The sequence below is a fragment of the Triturus cristatus genome, chromosome 4_1, assembly GCF_964204655.1.
Source record: "Triturus cristatus chromosome 4_1, aTriCri1.1, whole genome shotgun sequence".
Lineage (NCBI taxonomy): Eukaryota > Metazoa > Chordata > Amphibia > Caudata > Salamandridae > Triturus > Triturus cristatus.
The window spans coordinates 551,735,537-551,753,925 of record NC_140585.1 but is presented as its reverse complement, the minus strand read 5'-3'; the positions used below and the strand labels follow the sequence as shown (position 1 = coordinate 551,753,925).

Below are 18,389 nucleotides of genomic sequence, written 5' to 3'. Positions count from 1 at the left end.
GCACGGAGCTGCAGGCTCACGCCGCCATCCCGATCGGCGTCCAAACCACGCCCCCATCATAAAACCTTTCATCACACACAAACCATGCCTAATCTTACAAACACCTGTCCCTGTTTCTTACTCTATGACTTGCTTTACGAGGAGGAGGTGCCCGTTTTTATTGGGGGTCCGTCGATATCTGATGAAAGTACTGAGCCTTGCCGGGTAATTGATTGAGGGCTGGACAAACTGAAATATGGGCTTGTCATCATGATTCCGCTTTTTCTTTGTAGTGAAAATATGTGAATAGTCAACTGTAAAATAAGGAATGTTTGCCTAAAGCATAATATTTTGTATAAAAAGAGAAGGCTGGCTTTGTAAGTTTGAGCAGTCTCCTGAGAATATATACCGTGTTGTACTTCTAGGATACCTGTTAATGGTTGCAGCCAATAAATACGATCTTTGACTTCACCAAGAAGACTCTGTGTTTCTGTAGTCTGAAACAGGAAGAACTCGAAGTCTTAGGGTGTGTTCCCTGGCACCGCTGGGTTCTGAAAAACCCAGTACTTCAGTTGGCGCCCAACGTTGGGCGATTTCAGCGGTACCGGTCCAAGCCAGAGGTTCGTGAGGAGCTTCGTGTGAAAATTCTGGAGGAAGGCCGCCACTTCATCGACCCCTGTATGTCGACGTAGTCCGAAAGTCTTTGCTGCGAGGTTCCCCGCTTCCCGACGGCTACGAAGGACTGCTGCCCTGACTATCGCCCTGTTTTGGACCCTTGATGATTGGTAGAGCGAAAAGATAGACGAGTCTTCTGGTGACGTCATCGATACCTCAGTTAAGTATAAGTGGAGCGTCTCCCAGTCCTTAGTTTGGTTCTTAGTTTGGTATCCCCTTGGGATCTTTGATTTGGAACTTGCAAGTACCAAAGCCGAGAGACTCGTGTATTCACGAGACGATCGTATTCGATAATCCTTTGAAGATTGAAGCTAGACTAGAGAGCGAAGATGCCTGGTCTTAGCAGACTTGGAAATTTGTTTTGTCTTGGTTGTAATAGGGATTCCCGATTGGAGGACTCGTGTCCGGTTCCTCCGATTGGAACTCCAACCTATGAACTATATGTGAAACATGGCGTAGGCCCCATCACATATAATGAAGTATGGATCCTATACACCAGGAAAGATGGTGCTTTAAAATGGCCCCAATATGGTAGTTTTGACACAGAGATTCTGGATAATCTGGAGGTTAAACTTTTTAAGAAGAAAGCCCGGCCGGCGATGTTTGACTCTTTCCGCCTATGGCGTAAGGAAGCCAAACAGAAGGAAATTAAATTAGCAAAGAGAAATAAGAGAGAAAAGGGTATCTCGATAATGCAAGCTGCTATGCAGTTTAAAGATAATGAAGAAGAACAGATGAGTGAGCAGTTGCACAGGCAACGTAAAATGGTGATCGATAAATGTTATCCAGTTTTGCCGCTTCTTCAACAAGATGCAGCGAAAGAAATTGAGAAAGATCCTTTAATGTCACACTTGTTGAGTTCGCCACCCCCTTATGCGCAGAGTGCTACAGCACCTCCGCAACCTTTAGTTGTGCAACCTCCGGTTATTGTGCCTCAGGTTCTTCCACAGCCGCCAGCTCCTCTTCAGTTGGCTCCTACTCCTATGGCGCAGCCCCCTCAAGGGCCACCGACTTTGCCACCTGCTTCATCTGTACTTCCTACGACATTGTCTGCTACATCGACTGCCTCTTCTAGTGTTCTTTCTGATACTGCCTCTGCGTCTGCCTTGTCTCCCTCTGTTTTTCCTCCTGTACTTTTGTCAACCTCTCCTTCTATCCGACAGAGAATGACTGATACTGTTGCTAGCATTATATTTCCTCTCTTCGGGTCATCTGGTGTGACCCCTGATTCGGAGCATAAGCAGTCGCGTAGTCAACTGCCTAATTCTCGAGAGAGAGAAATGTTTGACCATATGGCGCATAAATGGGTTACTTTCCCTTTTAAATATAATGTGGAGTCTGTTATGGATGTTTTCCGTCAATGGGAAGCACAGAAACAAAGATACGTTTTTGAGAAAATGTGTGCTTTCCTTTGTGAGGATTTGGAGGATAATGAGTTAGAAACAAATCCGCCTGATTTGTGCCGTTTACGGTTTGAGTTTTCAAAAGGCACGATTGTGGGTTCCGATGTTGAGAAAGCAGTTGCAACGTTGTTGTCCTTTAGGAATAAGGATCCTTCTCAGTCACTGTTTGAGCATGACTCCTCTGTTAAGAAAAAAGTGAGACAGTACCCAATGAGAGAAGTCCCTCCGGTATGGAAGGACGCCGTTGCGGCTGATGCCGTTAATAACATTGATGCTATTCCAGCTCATTTTCAGCGTGTTTGGGTGCATGTTCCTTGGAGGCGAGCTGAAGTTTTAGCCCTTAAGCAGACTTTGCATGACCCCCGTAAAAACCCTGCAGGTTATTATAAGGAATTATCACAGACTGCAGACTCATGCATTATGAATTTAGCCGACATAGACATGTTATTTGGGAATGTTGTTCCGCAGCCTTTGTGGAGATTGATTCGCCATGCAGATCATGCGCAAGAGTTAGGTGACTCATGGGCTAATATTAGTACTGCAAATGATAGACAAGTTGGTGGTGCCAAGCCTGAGCCTTTGGTAGCAGAACTTCCTGCTAGGATCATTACTTACATGAAGACTTTAATGCCTGCGATGCGTGTGAATTGGGATAAATTGTCTGCGTGTAAGCAGAAGAAAGATGAAACCGAGTCTGATTTCTTCACCAGGTTTGAAGAAACGTTTATCGAGCACAGTGGTCAAGATATGAGTACAGAAGGTGGTCAACGGTTGTTCGTTGACAAGTTTGTGCACAATTTGCTTCCCGAGCTGTGTAAGAAATTGAAAGATTCAGAGAGTTCTTGTGCCGTTTCCTCTTCAGCACAAATATTGGCTACTGCACAGTACTATGAAAATAGGGATAAAGATGAGAAGGATAGAGCAGACAAGAAAACTAAAGAATTAAAGACGAAGGTTCTTTTACAACAGGCGTATCCGCCACGTGGTGGTCAGAGTAACTATCAGCAACCTCAACAGTTTCAGAGAAACTCGCAAAGGTTCGAGTATTCTCAACCACGTGTTCCTGTAGGTCCCAATCAGTGTTCATATTGTAAAGAGGAGGGTCATTTCAAGTATAGTTGTCCTATTTTGTTACAGCGTATGAATGGTGCTTTTGGCACAAGAGGTCGAGGTGTTCCACAAGCTCCTAGAGGTTGAGGACGTGGAAGTGTACCCCAGAACGCGCGTTCCCTTCCGCCTCAGAATTCAATGAATAGTTTTGACCAGCAAAATAACGCGTCTGATAGGACGGCTCAGTACTATGCTGACGACTACTATGCAGAAGATGAGAATATCGAAGGTAATGATTGCTAGGACAGCCATAGACAAAGAGAGGGAGTTGTTTCAGTTCCAGTAGATCAGAGTGGACCTTATGTTAAGGTGATTACATCAGGTGTGTCAGAGCCTTTTCTGTTGGATACTGGTGCTACAAAGAGTTCTATTATGCACTCAAAACTCCCTGGCTCACCTTTGTCTTGCAAGATGAATGTTTCAGTAGGTTTTTCTGGCGCCCCGGTTAGGAACCCGATTTCTAGTCCTATGTCCCTTTCTGTTGGACCTTGTGAATTGGAAGCACCCCTTATTCTAACGACAGGTTGTGGTGAAAACTTGTTAGGATTGGATTTGTTGAAAAGATTGTATGCAACATTATATTGTTCTCCTTCAGGAGTACAACTTACACTGGGTAGGAAAGTGATCTCTCCAATGTATTTGTCGAAGGATAAACTTCCGACAGAATTGTCGTTTCTTCCTGATATTCTTTGGGCTACTGGTCCTAATGATGTGGGTCTTTTGGAAATACTGCCATATGTTGTGACATTGAAAGCCAATGTTAAATTGCCACGCATTCCCCAATACAAGATCTCTAGTGAAGGCGAAAAGGCGTTGCTAACGGTCATTAATGATTTGATTGAAAATGATGTAATTGAAGAGACAAGAGGCAACGTTTGTAATAGTCCTGTTCTGCCTGTTTTGAAACGTACTGACCCTTCTCAGCCACCTGTTTACAGGTTCGTGATTGATCTTAGAGAGGTCAATAAAATAGTTGTGCCACAGTTTCCAGTTGTTCCTGATATCACTGCCCTATTGACTATAATTCCAGCTTCCGCCACCTGGTTCTCGGTGATTGACTTGAAGAATGCTTTCTTCAGCATTCCGATTGCCGAGGAGAGCAGGGATATTTTTGGCTTCAGTTTAGGAGGACGAAGCTTCCGTTTCAAACGCGCTCCTCAAGGCTACTGTGAAAGTCCATCAATATATAGTCAGGCCTTAAAAACACAGCTTGATGCAATTGTTTTACCTGATGGCGCTACCCTTATTCAGTACGTCGACGATTTGCTCATCGCTGCAGATACTGAAGAGATTTGTAAAGAAGCCACCTTGTCGTTGTTGCGTCATTTGTCTGATTTACATCACAAAGTGTCACTTTCAAAACTGCAATATTGTCGACAAGAAGTGACCTACTTAGGTCATCTCTTATCGAAGGAGGGAAGGAAACTGACCCCAGAAAGAATTCAGGCAATTGAAAAACTGAGTGTGCCAAAAACACAGAGAGAAGTACGTGCTTTCTTGGGCATTACATCATACTGCAGACAGTGGCTACCGAATTTTTCTTTGCTGGCCAAACCTTTGGTAGCATTGACTTGTAAAGATACACCGAATCCCGTTCCGTGGTCTGAAGATAGTCAGAAAAGTTTTTCCGAATTGCGTGATGCATTATGTCCGGCTCCTGTGTTGGGTACCCCCAATTACAGTAAGCCCTTTACACTGTATGTCCATGAAAAAGAGGATTGTGCATTGTCAGTGCTGACACAGTCTTTTGGAGACAAGCAGCGTCCATGCGCGTATTTTTCGTCGACTTTGGACCCGGTAGCTAAAGCATTGCCAAGTTGCTTGAGAGCCACAGCGGCAGCAGCTGTTTCTATTCGACAGTCTGCTGGGTTAGTGATGAATAATATGTTGATTGTGATGGTTCCACATGCAGTGGACACATTGTTAAACAGGACCAAGACACAGCACTTAACTAGTGCTCGATTGTCAGGTTACGAGTTGACACTGTTAGCGAGTCATGTGCACATAAAGAGGTGCACTACATTGAATCCAGCCACGTTATTGCCAATTTCAGTAGAGACAGATGATGTTGAACAGCATGATTGTTTTCTCAGGACAGAAGAAGAAACGAGAGGGGGAGTAGATCTTAAAGATACTCCTCTTGTAAAGTGTGATGGTACCTTATGGGTGGATGGTTCATGCTTCAAGCTTCCGAATGGTGATACGACTGCAGCATATGCTGTCACGACTTTGCGTACGATTGTTGAAGCTGCACGTATACCATATAATTCAGCTCAAGCAGCAGTGTTAATTGCACTTACGAGAGCGTGTGTGTTATCGAAAGGAATGAAAGTGACCATATATACCGACAGCCAGTATGCGTTTGGTGTGGCTCATAGTTTTGGACGATTGTGGAAAGAACGTGGGTTCCTGACTTCGCATGGAGCTAAGATTCAGCATGGTCAATTGGTGAATGAGCTTTTTGAGTCACTGACCTTGCCATTACAAGTTGCGATTGTGAAGTGCAGTGCACACAAGAAGGTGACTGATGATGTTGGTCGTGGTAATGCATTTGCTGACGAGATCGCAAAAGAAAAAGCAAAAGATGTGATGAATCGAATGTATGTTGCAGGCCCTGCAAGATGGGTTGGTGATGTTGGAATGTGTGAAGATACGATAGAAAGTGTGAAGTGTCTTCAAGCTGAAGCTTCAGAGAAAGAGTTGAGTGTGTGGAGAGAAAGTACGGGTAAATTGGATGAAAACGGTTGTTGGGTTGACTTGTCAGAACATCAGCGATGGTTGTTACCCGATGCGTATGTGCTTGCAGTGGTGACAATGGCTCATGGAATGGCCCATATCAGTGTGAAAGGGATTTGTAAGTTGTTGGCTCCAGTATGGCAAAATGCTGGAATTCCTAAATGTGCAGAGAATGTGGTCAAGAATTGCATGGTGTGTCTGAAATACAATCCTGGAAGGGGAACCCCAACTCCAGCTGGTCATTTTGCGCCTCCAACGTATCCGTTCGAGGTTTTGCAGCTAGATTTCATCCACATGGAAAGGTGCAACAATTTGAAATACGTACTCATTGTTGTTTGTGCCTTTTCAAGATGGGTAGAAGCATATCCCTTAAAAGACAACACTGCCTTATCCACAGCTAAAGCCCTTGCCAAAGAATTCTTCCCTAGGTTTGGAATGCCGAGAATGGTCTGGAGTGATAATGGGAGTGAATTTGTGGGTCGAGTGATGAAAAAAGTATGTGAGGGGCTAGGTATTCAGCAGAAATTCCACGCTGCAAATCACCCCCAATCAGCTGGACTAGTAGAGTGCTATAATGGCACGCTCAAATTGAAGTTGGCAAAGATACAAGCGAGCTCTGGTCTTAAATGGCCTGACGCTCTGCCTTTAGCACTCCTATCAACAAGAATGACTGTGCATTCGCGAGTGGGACTTAGTCCCTATGAAATTGTGTTCGGCCGCCCGGCCAACATATGGGGAGTGCCAAGGCCGACAAAATTTAGTGAGATCGAACACCCTGTACTGCTTGATTATCTATATGAATTGACGGCTAAATTGTGTGTTTTACACCAACAGGTTCACGATACTCTGCCTCAGGTCTCTGAAACTCCAGGACATCTTATCGATCCTGGATCATGGGTGCTGGTCAAAAATTTCCAGCGGACAAACAATAACCAGCCCCGTTGGACCGGCCCCCATCTCGTCCTTCTCTCAACAAGATCAGCTGTTCGAGTGGAAGGGAAAAAGAACTGGATTCACGGCGTACACTGCAAGAGGGTCCCTTTGCCTCTACCGTACGACCGGTGGGTCCAGGAGGGGATCGCCGACTCTGAGACTGAGACTGTGCCTCGTTTTCTGCCTTTTAGTGATGCACGTGTAAAAGGAACACTTTCTGAACAAGAACGTGACAATATTTTGCAAGAAGCTGTGCCACCGTCAATTCGATTGAACACTACAGAGCCTGAACTCTTGTCCCAGAACCAGACAGTACCTGGAAAAAGCCGTTACAATTTGAGGCCGAGAACTATGGACAAATAAAATTCTTTTTCTTTGCTATTTTTGAAAGTGCAGCTCTCTCATCTGAGAAACTTTCTTATTTTTGTTTTTTGAACCGCCATCCGGGTTCAGCTGTAGGGTCGTGGTTGCCCAAGTCTTTGGAGTGCAGCTGAAGACGTTAGGTCGACAGTTCTGGTCGGTCTAAGGGAGTTGCCCTGGACTGACAGAAGCATTCCTTAGCATAGAAAACCCTACCACCACGAGCAGCAATTAGAGAGGATGGAGTTTTTCGAGAATGAGAGACCTGCCAAAAAGATGGACTTTAAAGCCAGAATGTGTATAATGATGACAAAGAGACGATTTTTGATATTATGTATTTTCATGTTGCTTAGTGTAATGACGTTTTTAATAGGATATGTTTTATTCTCTTTTCAAGTGACATTTACACCCACTACACAGCCCATACCTCCTTCTACTGTTTCCTCGCATTCTTTTCACCCTCTGCCTGAACACGAGTCCACTAGAAGATTAGAATTTGTTAATAATTCATTCATTCAGCTTCTACACCAACACCAATTAGTAGTGAATACAACAAACTGTTGGGTGTGTGGTCTTATGCCTCATACTACAGATAAAGGTATCCCTTATCTGGTCCTGCCTTTCAGCCATAATAGTTCTGTGTGGGCATATAGAACGATATTCATATACGCTCATGAAGCCAACCCCCTACGTTCTGTGAAAGATAATGCTAAGAATAGTGCTCTAGTTAAAGGTATAGTAGATATGATTAGGGAAGATATTTCCTATGAGACTATCCCGAGAGATGAGACACTAGCATATATTGGATGAAACATAACAGGATATGGAGTTACTCTGAGTGAGAACCAGCAAGCAAAGAGATCCTCCCCGATTTGGATTGTACCCCATCAGGGTCACCTATGTCTGCAAGGTAATGGCAAGAATCCCAGAGCTCAGTTAGGGAAAAGTATCTGCACTGAAACGTATGTTTTTGCGTCTCAGACTTCCCCTTCGTTCTTAGCAGCTAAGGGTACCTATTTCATCTGCCATAATAGAGCCTATACATGGTTTCCCCCTGACTTCTCAGGCACATGTTTTGTTTCGTTCCTGTTGCCTCCCACCTACATGGCCGCGGCAGATTACCATAAGACAATGATAGTTAGAGGTGTCATCAGTAAAGAAGACACTACAGGACAAGAACTTGGAGATTTCGTAAAGGGTTTTCTGCCGTTTTGGGGGCCTATGGTTAACAGCAGGAACATAAGGCAATTGACAAGGGTGGTTGAATCCACGGTAGATGAAACAGCCGGTGCCCTTAGTAATTTGACTGCTGAGCTCCAGTCGGATCGCCTTATGACTCTTCAGAACAGGGTCGCATTAGACGTCATACTTGCAGACCGAGGTGGGGTATGTAAAGTGATCCAATCAAGTTGCTGTGTTTTCATTCCAGATAACGCTCCGACAGTTTACCAGGCCATTTCCAAACTGCATAAGATCTCCGAATCGATTCACGTGGATAAAGGAGATTGGTCATTGATGGGGTGGTTCTAGGAACTGATATCCGCCTGGGGATGGAAAATTCTGATAGTCATTGGGATGATCTTAGCCATTCTTTTCCTGTTCTGTCTGTGTGTACAGTGTGCTCCTGTAATATGTGGCCTCTGTGCTACATTGTGTGTAAGGAAACCTGTATCAAGAGACGAGCTAAGTAATAGGAGGATGCTACAGCAACATCTCAACGACTTTATGAATATAGACCTGGACTCAGACCTAGACTCAGATTAACGTGAGTATAGGTTATTGCCTATGTAAGGGCAAAAGGAGGGTCTGTGGTACTGAAAATTCTGGCCCCGTGTTATAAACATCGTCGTATCATGACGATTGTGGTATCAGCAGACCGAGAATGATTAGAATACTATGCACAAGCATTTTCGTCATATTCGGGTGACGAAATCACCCTGAAATCAGAGTTTCCGTCCTGAACCCTCGGTTTCCATTGAACGGCAGCCATTTTGTGATTGCCCTCACATAGGCCAATGACTAAGGCCAAAAACGAGTCTGAAGGACACATACACCTTTGCTGACTCCTCTGTGACCTGGGCAAGCTGACTCCACTGCCTGAAGCCAAACCTGTTCGGCCAGTTCCTTCCCCAGTGGCCGAATGTGATTAGTATCAAGGCACAACATATCATAAAACCTTTCATCACACACAAACCATGCCTAATCTTACACACACCTGTCCCTGTTTCTTACTTTATGACTTGCTTTACGAGGAGGAGGTGCCCGTTTTTATTGGGGGTCCGTCGATATCTGATGAAAGTACTGAGCCTTGCCGGGTAATTGATTGAGGGCTGGACAAACTGAAATATGGGCTTGTCATCATGACTCCGCTTTTTCTTTGTAGTGAAAATATGTGAATAGTCAACTGTAAAATAAGGAATGTTTGCCTAAAGCATAATATTTTGTATAAAAAGAGAAGGCTGGCTTTGTAAGTTTGAGCAATCTCCTGAGAATATACACCGTGTTGTACTTCTAGGATACCTGTTACTGGTTGCAGCCAATAAATACGATCTTTGACTTCACCAAGAAGACTCTGTGTTTCTGTAGTCTGAAACAGGAAGAACTCGAAGTCTTAGGCTGTGTTCCCTGGCACCGCTGGGTTCTGAAAAACCCAGTACTTCACCACAGCAAGAAAGGAACTGAAGTCAACATGCAGGAGTGGCGCCTATGTAGGCACCGCACATCACTTTTGAAGTGGAACAGCGTCTGTGCAGAGCCACACTATGCCACATTCCAGCTTGCAGAGGTACAGCTGAAGTTTCCAGATCCAGTCTGATGCCTGAGGAATATTCATAAGGTGAGAAATCTGCAGCTAGAAGACTTTATCAAAAACTACAATTACTGGTTTATCTTTAGGGCATGGTGCAATCACATTTTAGGCATGCATAAAATGGACGGTGTTGCCATACCCTATACATGCTAATACCAGGATTAAGTAACATGAAGGTACTATATGCATTGTATCGGATGGAGCGTTAATATGTCTTTAAACAATATGTTTATGATTATGTTCTAAGATATATTCTTTTCTATTATAATTGGCAAGCTACTACTTACCGGGTATCTAAGCAGCATTTTGGGAGAAGCCACGATGAGAGGTTTCCTGAAGTTTCGTACCATCTGCCGGCGTAGTAAGTGAAAATACTGTGCAGGAGTGGTTGGGTGTACAATAAACATATTGACATTATCACCATCTACGCCTTCCTCTGCACTGTCACATAACTAGAAAAGAATGAAAGCATATGGTGTATTACTGTCCAACTATGTTTCAAGAACAGGAATAGTCACAGGAGCAAATTTAAATCCAATTTTATAGAAGCAATAATTTATCATCTTCGGTAATAATTTCAACAACAGCCTCACTCCGGAGGCAAGGACTGTTACTGCTTGTACCCCTTTTTCACTCTGGCTACAGGCAGCTTTACCTATCACAGCGCTTATGTTAGAACAGCGTACAGTACAACATATAACATAAAACTGCATGGACGTTGGTTCCCCAAATTGCCAGGAGAAGCAGTAGTGACATTACACACCCTTTGAGTTCAATAACATCACAGGTAACATATTGGCTATGACCCCGCATCTTACCAGAAAATGATGTCACCCTTTTCCAATCCAGATGACATCATGATAATTGACATTGCTTTAACACAGATAAATGTCTCTTTTGGTTCCACCTACATTAGGTGTAGCAAGCGACTGAAGCACAACTCTTCTTTCTTTTAACGCCTTGATTTTTGCATTTTAACCTGACACATGGTAAAGCTCCGCAGAAAAAGTCATGCTCAATAAAATAATGAGCGCAAATTTCACAATATTCACCATTTCACAAATGGACAGGTAAAGAAGAAAAGAAAGGAGATACAGCGTAGGCCTCCTCCAAGTGTGGAAAGGGGCACAAGACCATCAATCTGAATGTGAATCCCCTGGTGAGCCACTCCCCAAGTCCGAAAGGGACATAACATGAATGTCCGCTGCTCGCAATGTTCTAGACATCCTCAGGTGGAGCCCGCACCCCCTCTGTTGCCTCCCTATGTAGGTGGTGAATGGGAGTCATGTTGTATCGAATTTGGCCAACCTGTCCATGACAACTCTCATCAATTACTCCATGACATAAATCGACCAAACCTTACCCCACCACATGTTCAGGGATGGAGCCTGTGGTTGCTTCCACATCCGGGCAATGTTCAATCTGGGCACCAAGAGGAGGTGGGAGACCAAACGCCCCTGGGGGATGGTAGTGGGGAAAATCCTATCCATCCCCGCATGCCCTAGAAGAGCATATAGAGGGTTGAGAGGCAAAGAAATGTTAGTAACCATGTGTATCGTACAAAATACTTCATTTCAGAACATCTGGACATGGGATAAGATCGCTAGCCACAATTCTCACACAAATTTAATAAATAGCCGTAGACTCTGAAAGGGCACTGATTTAATATTCAAGTTCTTTCATGATGAGCAAAAGCAATGAAACCTGAAACTCCCCAGGAGTTGACTCATTTATTCAAATATGCTCAGGGTGCTCCCATTAGTCAAAAATGCCTCTAATTTGCAAAGGCCAGAATTTTGACACAGCAAAAATTACACACAACAGGTCTGCAGCAGAAATGTGCCGTTAATGCATCCATATGCCATGGGTGACCTTTATAAAACATTTTTACCTCTTATTTCGTGGCCAGCATTTTGACATGGTTGCACCCATCACTTAAACCACAGCTGTCCTCCCTTATGACACAAATTACCTCCAATGTGCCAGCACCAGCAATTTTCTATGGGTATCTAAATGTCAAGCACTGCTTCCAGTATGCCTGTGCCAGAATGTTTCCTGGGGTGCCTCTCTAAACTAAGTCTGGTATTTGGTATGCAATGGCCGACTCTCAAGCATAACATCACATTTACTCACGCTCACTTAACATTCGCTCACATTCATTTGCAGTCATTTGTACTCAATAATTGTTACTCATTTGCATTCACTCTCTCTCATTCATTCAGACTTGCTCATGTTTTCTCACTCATTCACTTGCTTTCACTCATACGCTTACTCATTCTCCCTCCTACTCGCTCATTCTCCCTCATTCATTCACACTAACACATCCAATCTTATGCTCACTTATTGACATGCATCTCTTACACTCTTACTTACTAATTCTCATGTATCCTCACTCATTTTGACACACTAATTTTCACTCAGTTACTCTCAACGTTACGCATGCTCAATCATTTACACTCACACTGTTTAAAACTACTCTCACACCCATTCTTGATCATTCATTCTCTTTCATCCACTCTTGCAGTTATTTCTACTCACTCATTCACTCTGACTCACTCATATTCTTTACTGAAACTCAGTCTCACTCATTCTCACCCAATACTTTTGACTGACTAACTCATGTTCACTCACATACTCACACATACAAACACGCTCAAACACGCTCAAACACACTCGCACTCTCTCTCACACTGTCACTCCCAACTATGAACACAACATGCATTTAAAAGCATTTTTCTACTTACCTCAGCTGCCGGGGAAGCTCTTGTTCCAGCTCCTGGTGCTTGTTTTCCTTTTAGACACTAATAGTGAATAATTAAGATTTATTGACCATTAGTGTAATAAAAAAAAGCAGCTGCAACCTCTAGCGGCCCCCTAAATGACACCCACGGGTCACTGTCTTATTTAGAAGAGCCTCCTTCAGGGACTAGATTCCTGGGTTGTAGCTCAATTTTGGGACTGGCGAATGGCATTTAACTGATGTTGACATTTTAACCTTGAATTGCAATAGTGAAAATGCAAAGTAGTCCTGTCGGACATCGCAGCTAATGATCTGTGGGGAAAGTGCAGCGACAGCCTAGCAGAAGCGAATTCTTTTATCCATGCTAGCATGCAAGTGAGAAAGGGACCTTCTTGCAGGCGGGTGCAGTGAGTGACTGTACCCCCCTGAAAGGGGGTTGGGGGTGTCTCTGAGACCCCGTTATTCTCTCCCGAGGGGTTCCCTCGTCAGGCGCACTGATTATGCTCCGCCTCTAGTGCACAGCCAGGGGACTTCCTGATGGCCTTCTTGCCTTAGCGCCAGCATCTATAATAAGGCACAGCTGCAGAGGCAAAGTGTTTCCCTAATTTGAAATACTCGGAGCACAAGCTGGGCAGTACTCCGCAAACAGTCAGGCAGAGCGCGTGGACATGAACATCCCTATGCAAAATGTGCACATGCCCATATAATGTGCACAACTGAATCCTGCACGCGCACTCACCCTGCACGCTTGGAGCACAGGGGTCCTCTCTTGCAGCCACCCAGTTGCTGGGCCCACTCTGCCCGTTGTTCTCGAGGACAGCACAGTGCAGGGGTCGCGTGCACCCTCCTCCACCTGGGTACGAATGTTTTCTCGAACCGGCCCCCTCCCCCCGTCGCATCCTCCAGGGACAGTTGGGTCGGCCTCTGGAGCCACCACGAGAGCAGAGCACAGGAGAGCTGTCAGTCAGGCTATTGGATGAGTGAGTCAATGCGGGCAGGCTGGGCGCGCAGTGGATGAATGCATGAATGCAGGCACCGACCACTCACGCAGACAAATGAGGGAATGCACATTTGTAGGGTGAGTGAATATGGAGAGGCAAGTCCTCAAACTGGACTTAAAGCCCCTACTTTCAAAGCGGAAGCCAAAACATTTCTTGCTCTCCTTCGCTTGGGCCTCTTTGGACAACGCGGAGGTCTCTTCCTGAGACCGAGGGACGCCCGGGCGGAGGCGCCATTCCCTGCACACACCTGAGATGCAACAGGCAGCAGTAGCCTGGTCCCGTCTCCCCCGGCCTCCAATCCTGCAGTGCCAGGCAGGGCACCTGCTTTGCAACCCATGTCGCCTAAAATTGACCTGCTGCCCTGCCTGCAGGGGGCCCCTTGCCGGCAACATCCGCAACCTGGCTATGGAGAAGGTGGCCACGTCTGTCTACTTTGCCGGCAAGGTGAGCCAAGAGGGTGGACAAGATGGGTAGGGAGAGTGAGAAGGACATAAGAGAGATCAAACAAATGTAAGCAGAAATGGGACCGCAGCTGCATCAGGGGAAGGGTTGAGCGGAACTCAGTAAAGTAATGATGAGGACAGCAGTGTGGTCGATAGAGCGAAAGAGTAAGTTCAGGCGAACGTCAAACAAGTGATCCGAAGAGCTGCAGAGAAGTATGGGAGCAAGCAGGACAAAACTCTCCTTTTGAATATTTTGTTGCTTCCCCGTGAAATGGATCCAAACACAGAAGAAGCCCGCGAGTGGTGCGTGGGCGCCACTGCGAGCCATGGCCTATTGGTGTCTATTACGTGCACCAAGCGCTTAATAGACACCAATAGGCCGCGGGCGGAGCAATGCGCCCGCCTCTGGCCAATAGTGTGCAGTCTTTCATTAAGAGACGCACGCTAGGGCCAATGGGGTAGCTGAAAAGGAAACGCACACGCACGAGCGTGTGCGATTCCTAGCTCAGCTCAGATTCCCCGTTTTTCACCTACAAAAAGCCTCGTGCTGCGCGAGCACTGCTGCGCAGTGCACCGATAGGCGCGAGATCTAAAAAAATATAAGTAGGAAGACGTATAGGTAAAACTCTAGAAGTGGAAACGAAAGTTCCATGGTTGTAAAAGTATGGCTGGATAAAAGAAGAAACAGGGCAGCATCTTATTCTACTGTGGTGTTCAGAAACTGCTATAAGGAGGCTAAATAAGCATAGTAAGGTGGAGATAGAAGATGGACTAAACCTGTGGCATGGCTAATAGCGCAATCTTAGACTGGTGGAGTTTGTATAAACACAGTTTAGTAAGGAAATATATCCGATGACACAAGAGAGTGGTCTTGATAGTGCTACAAACATAGATTTTCTGACAATAGCAAATGATAACATATACAACATACAAGTTAATGAAATCACAAATCGTAAATAATCTACTGTTGTTATATCAAAATGTCATGGTTTTCTTTACTGCTAGACAACACACATTACATCTGCCGCATTTATAGAAGCCATGAGGCAATTCTGAAAGTCAGGTTTGCATATTAGGGGACGTTTTGGAATCCACATAACTATGACACACAACATTTTGAATGGTTCTAGCCCTTTTGCATGTGATCATTGTTTTGTGGTGTTGGTGTGCAAAATGTGCCAATGACTGTTCAGAATTCTGTATACAGTGTTGCTGTGGTTACTGTATGGTGTGATGAAGGCAAGGAACTCAGGACTGTTTTTTAATTCTTTCAGTGTTGCGTATTTTATTTTTTGCTTGTGTTAGAATGGTGTTTGTGTATCCCCCTGGCAAGAAATCTTTGTTCCATGTTTGCCAGTTTTTTTTTAAAAGGTGGGCTTCTCCACAGTTTCTCCTGCACATAGTCATTTTCCCCAGTGGAATAGCCCTGATCTGTGGTTTATGGTGTGAGCTGGTGGCACAGAGAAGGGAATGTTAATACACATTGGCAATCCAGGGGATAGGCACTGAAGGGGAGAACTTACAACTCCCTATCTAAATTTGAACTCACTAAGAGTAGCTCTTACATGCATCATCATAGGGTTCACTCCTCACACTAGGGCCGCAAGGTCACTGGTGTGGGCTACAACTCTTCAGGGCTTGAAGAGGAGCGGAGGTGTTTTTGAGGAAGCGACCACAGGCAAGGATGGTGAGGCGCAGAGTGCAGAAGGAGAGAAAGGTTAAAGCTGTATACAGGAGGCCAGTTGTCTTTTATACCGTGGTCCCCTGGAACAGGGTTATAAAAGAAGCAGACTAGGGGTTACCAACAAATATACCCAGGCAGTAGGTTAAAATGTTTCTGCCCTTCTGTGATCCCAACAGTAGTTATGGTTACATTCTTCAGGACCAATTGAGTAGTCACTCTACATAAAAAAAACTTGTATATGTGTAAGTAGATATACTTGCCGCCAGGATTCAGTAGCCTGCAGGAATTAGCGATGACCCGGATTTGTGAGAGGGAAAGGGTCCACCGTCTCATCTAATAGGTGATGAGTCAGAACCACTCTCCTGCCTTGACTGTCCCGCCAGGACCCACACCCACCAGTGGGCGCAGACTGATATACAGTCATGCAAACGGTGGGGTCACCTTCAAGTCTCTCATTTTATGCTGTTCCGCCCACTCTCGTCCTTATCATTAAAAATAAATGGTGAGCAGGCATTTTTCAGGTCTGCTGTTCATGTGCCCGTGTACACTGATGTAATTGTGAGGAAGAGTGAGGTTCAGTAGTGAACTGGTGAAAGTGAGTGAATCTCTTGCTGTGTGAATGGCTGCATGAATTAGGGTCTTAAGTGAGCTGGTGCAAGTGGGTGCCTGGTGAGACATATATAGTGCATTGCTGTGAGTCAATATGTGAGTTTGTGTGTGCATACTGAATCAGTGAGTGAATATAAGAGTGTCCTGGTGTCAGTGGATGCATAAGTGAATGTAAGGAGTGAGGTGATAAAAATGGAGGCCTGGTTAGTGAGTGAATGCATGAAGATGTTGACATGAGTAAGGGTCCTGTGTGGACTGGTGGAAGTGAGTTAATCTATGTGAGTGAGGGTCTTGGGTGGGCTGCTGTAAGTGGGTCCTGGGTAGGAGTGTGCTTTAGTATATCGATATGAGTGAGGTAGTAAGTGAATGTATGTGTGAGGGTCAAGGGTGAGTTGTATGAGTGGGTACTTGGTGAGATGGTGAGTGCATTGCGCCTGATGCAGAATCTCCATCAGGTGGGTGTTAGTGGGAAAGCACTGGACCGTCTCGGGTCATTCCTTACAAATAGGGTACAAGTTGTGAGTTGTGGTGGATTCAGAGCCAAGGCTTTCAGTCCTCTTTGCAGGGTCCCTCAGAGGTCCTCAATAAGCTCCATTCTGTTTGATTTGTACGTTGCTCCCCTTGCAGAATTAATAAGCTCTTTTGGCTTTCAAGCATTGTCATACGCTGATGACACGCAGATTATTTCTTTCTTTTTCTGATAATATTGTCTCTGTAGCCAACAAGTTTAATCTCTGCATGGAAACCTGAAACCTGAAGACCTGGCATGAGGCACAGGGTCAAGACTCATTTGCATTTAGCTGTGTCTGAACTGAGCTGGCGCAGTGAGCTAAAGAACGATGATGGATTCAATCCAGATCTGTAACTGGGGGTGAGTGTCTGAAAAGTTTCATCCCTCCCTCCATCATCTCCTCGTGTTTTCCCTAAGTAGGCAGGGTATGCCCAGACGTGGGTTCCTTGCTCACTTTGCCACTGGATTCAAGCTAGCCTAGCTGATGAGGGGTGTTACCCCAAAACCAGTCCCAGGATGCTTGTTTCTGGCTCAGGGAAGACCTGGCTTGGCAGTTCGAGCTGGACTGTTCTCTTGAGGCACAGGGTCAAGACTGGTTTGCATATAGCTGTGCCTGAACCAAGGTGGCGAAGTGAGCTAAAGAAAGATGATGGATTCAACCCAATCTGTGGCTCGGGGGTGAGTGTCTGAAAAGTTTCAGTGCTCCGTCCATCATCTCCTTGTGTTTCCTTATCTCTGTATGACCAGGATCAACACTTGGATGGAAGAATTTTCTTTAACGCTTAACACAGATAAAACTGAGTTCCCAGTATTTGGCGCTCAAGACTCGATTTGGACAAACAGTTGGAGGCCTGAAGAATGCAGCTCTTAGCCTAATCTGGGGAAAGCGGCTAAAAACCCCAGGGTCATCGTTGATACTTCTTTGACTTTTGAGGCCAGGTTATTCGTACTGACAGTACTTGCTTTTATTTAATCATGACACTCGGGAAAATCTTCCCGTTGATCCCAATTGAAATGCGTCACTCAGTGACCATTGCTTTAATTTCATCCAGGTTAGATTACTGCAATGCCTTATGATTCCCTATTGAACACACTGCAAGTGGTGCAGAATGCAGCTGCTCATCTTATTCTTAACATACCCAAACAAGCCTCTGTTAGAGAAGGCATTCACTCTCTACATTGGCTCCCTGTCAGAAAGTGGGTTGTGTTCAAGGCTTAATGGCTGTTCTTTTTAGCCATTCATTTAGAAGGTTCTAAACACATCTCTGCCCTTATCACTTGCTTCTTTTGTTAATTGGAAGGCAGGCATTTCAAACATGCATTGGCAAATCCAATAGCTCTGGCTTACAACTGAAATGGCAAGACAGGCCTATAGGCTTTCATAGTCTGTGCATGT

At 45.0% G+C, this 18,389-nt stretch overlaps 1 protein-coding gene across 1 annotated transcript in view; it reads right to left on the bottom strand.

Annotated features, from left to right (window-relative positions):
- Positions 1–18,389, bottom strand: part of DHTKD1 (dehydrogenase E1 and transketolase domain containing 1) — a 1,328,309-nt gene that overhangs the window by 351,757 nt on the left and 958,163 nt on the right. Inside the window, exon 13 of the mRNA XM_085652869.1 lies at positions 10,293–10,457. Coding sequence (XP_085508995.1) covers positions 10,293–10,457 — 165 coding nt within the window. The remainder of the gene's footprint in view (positions 1–10,292; positions 10,458–18,389) is intronic.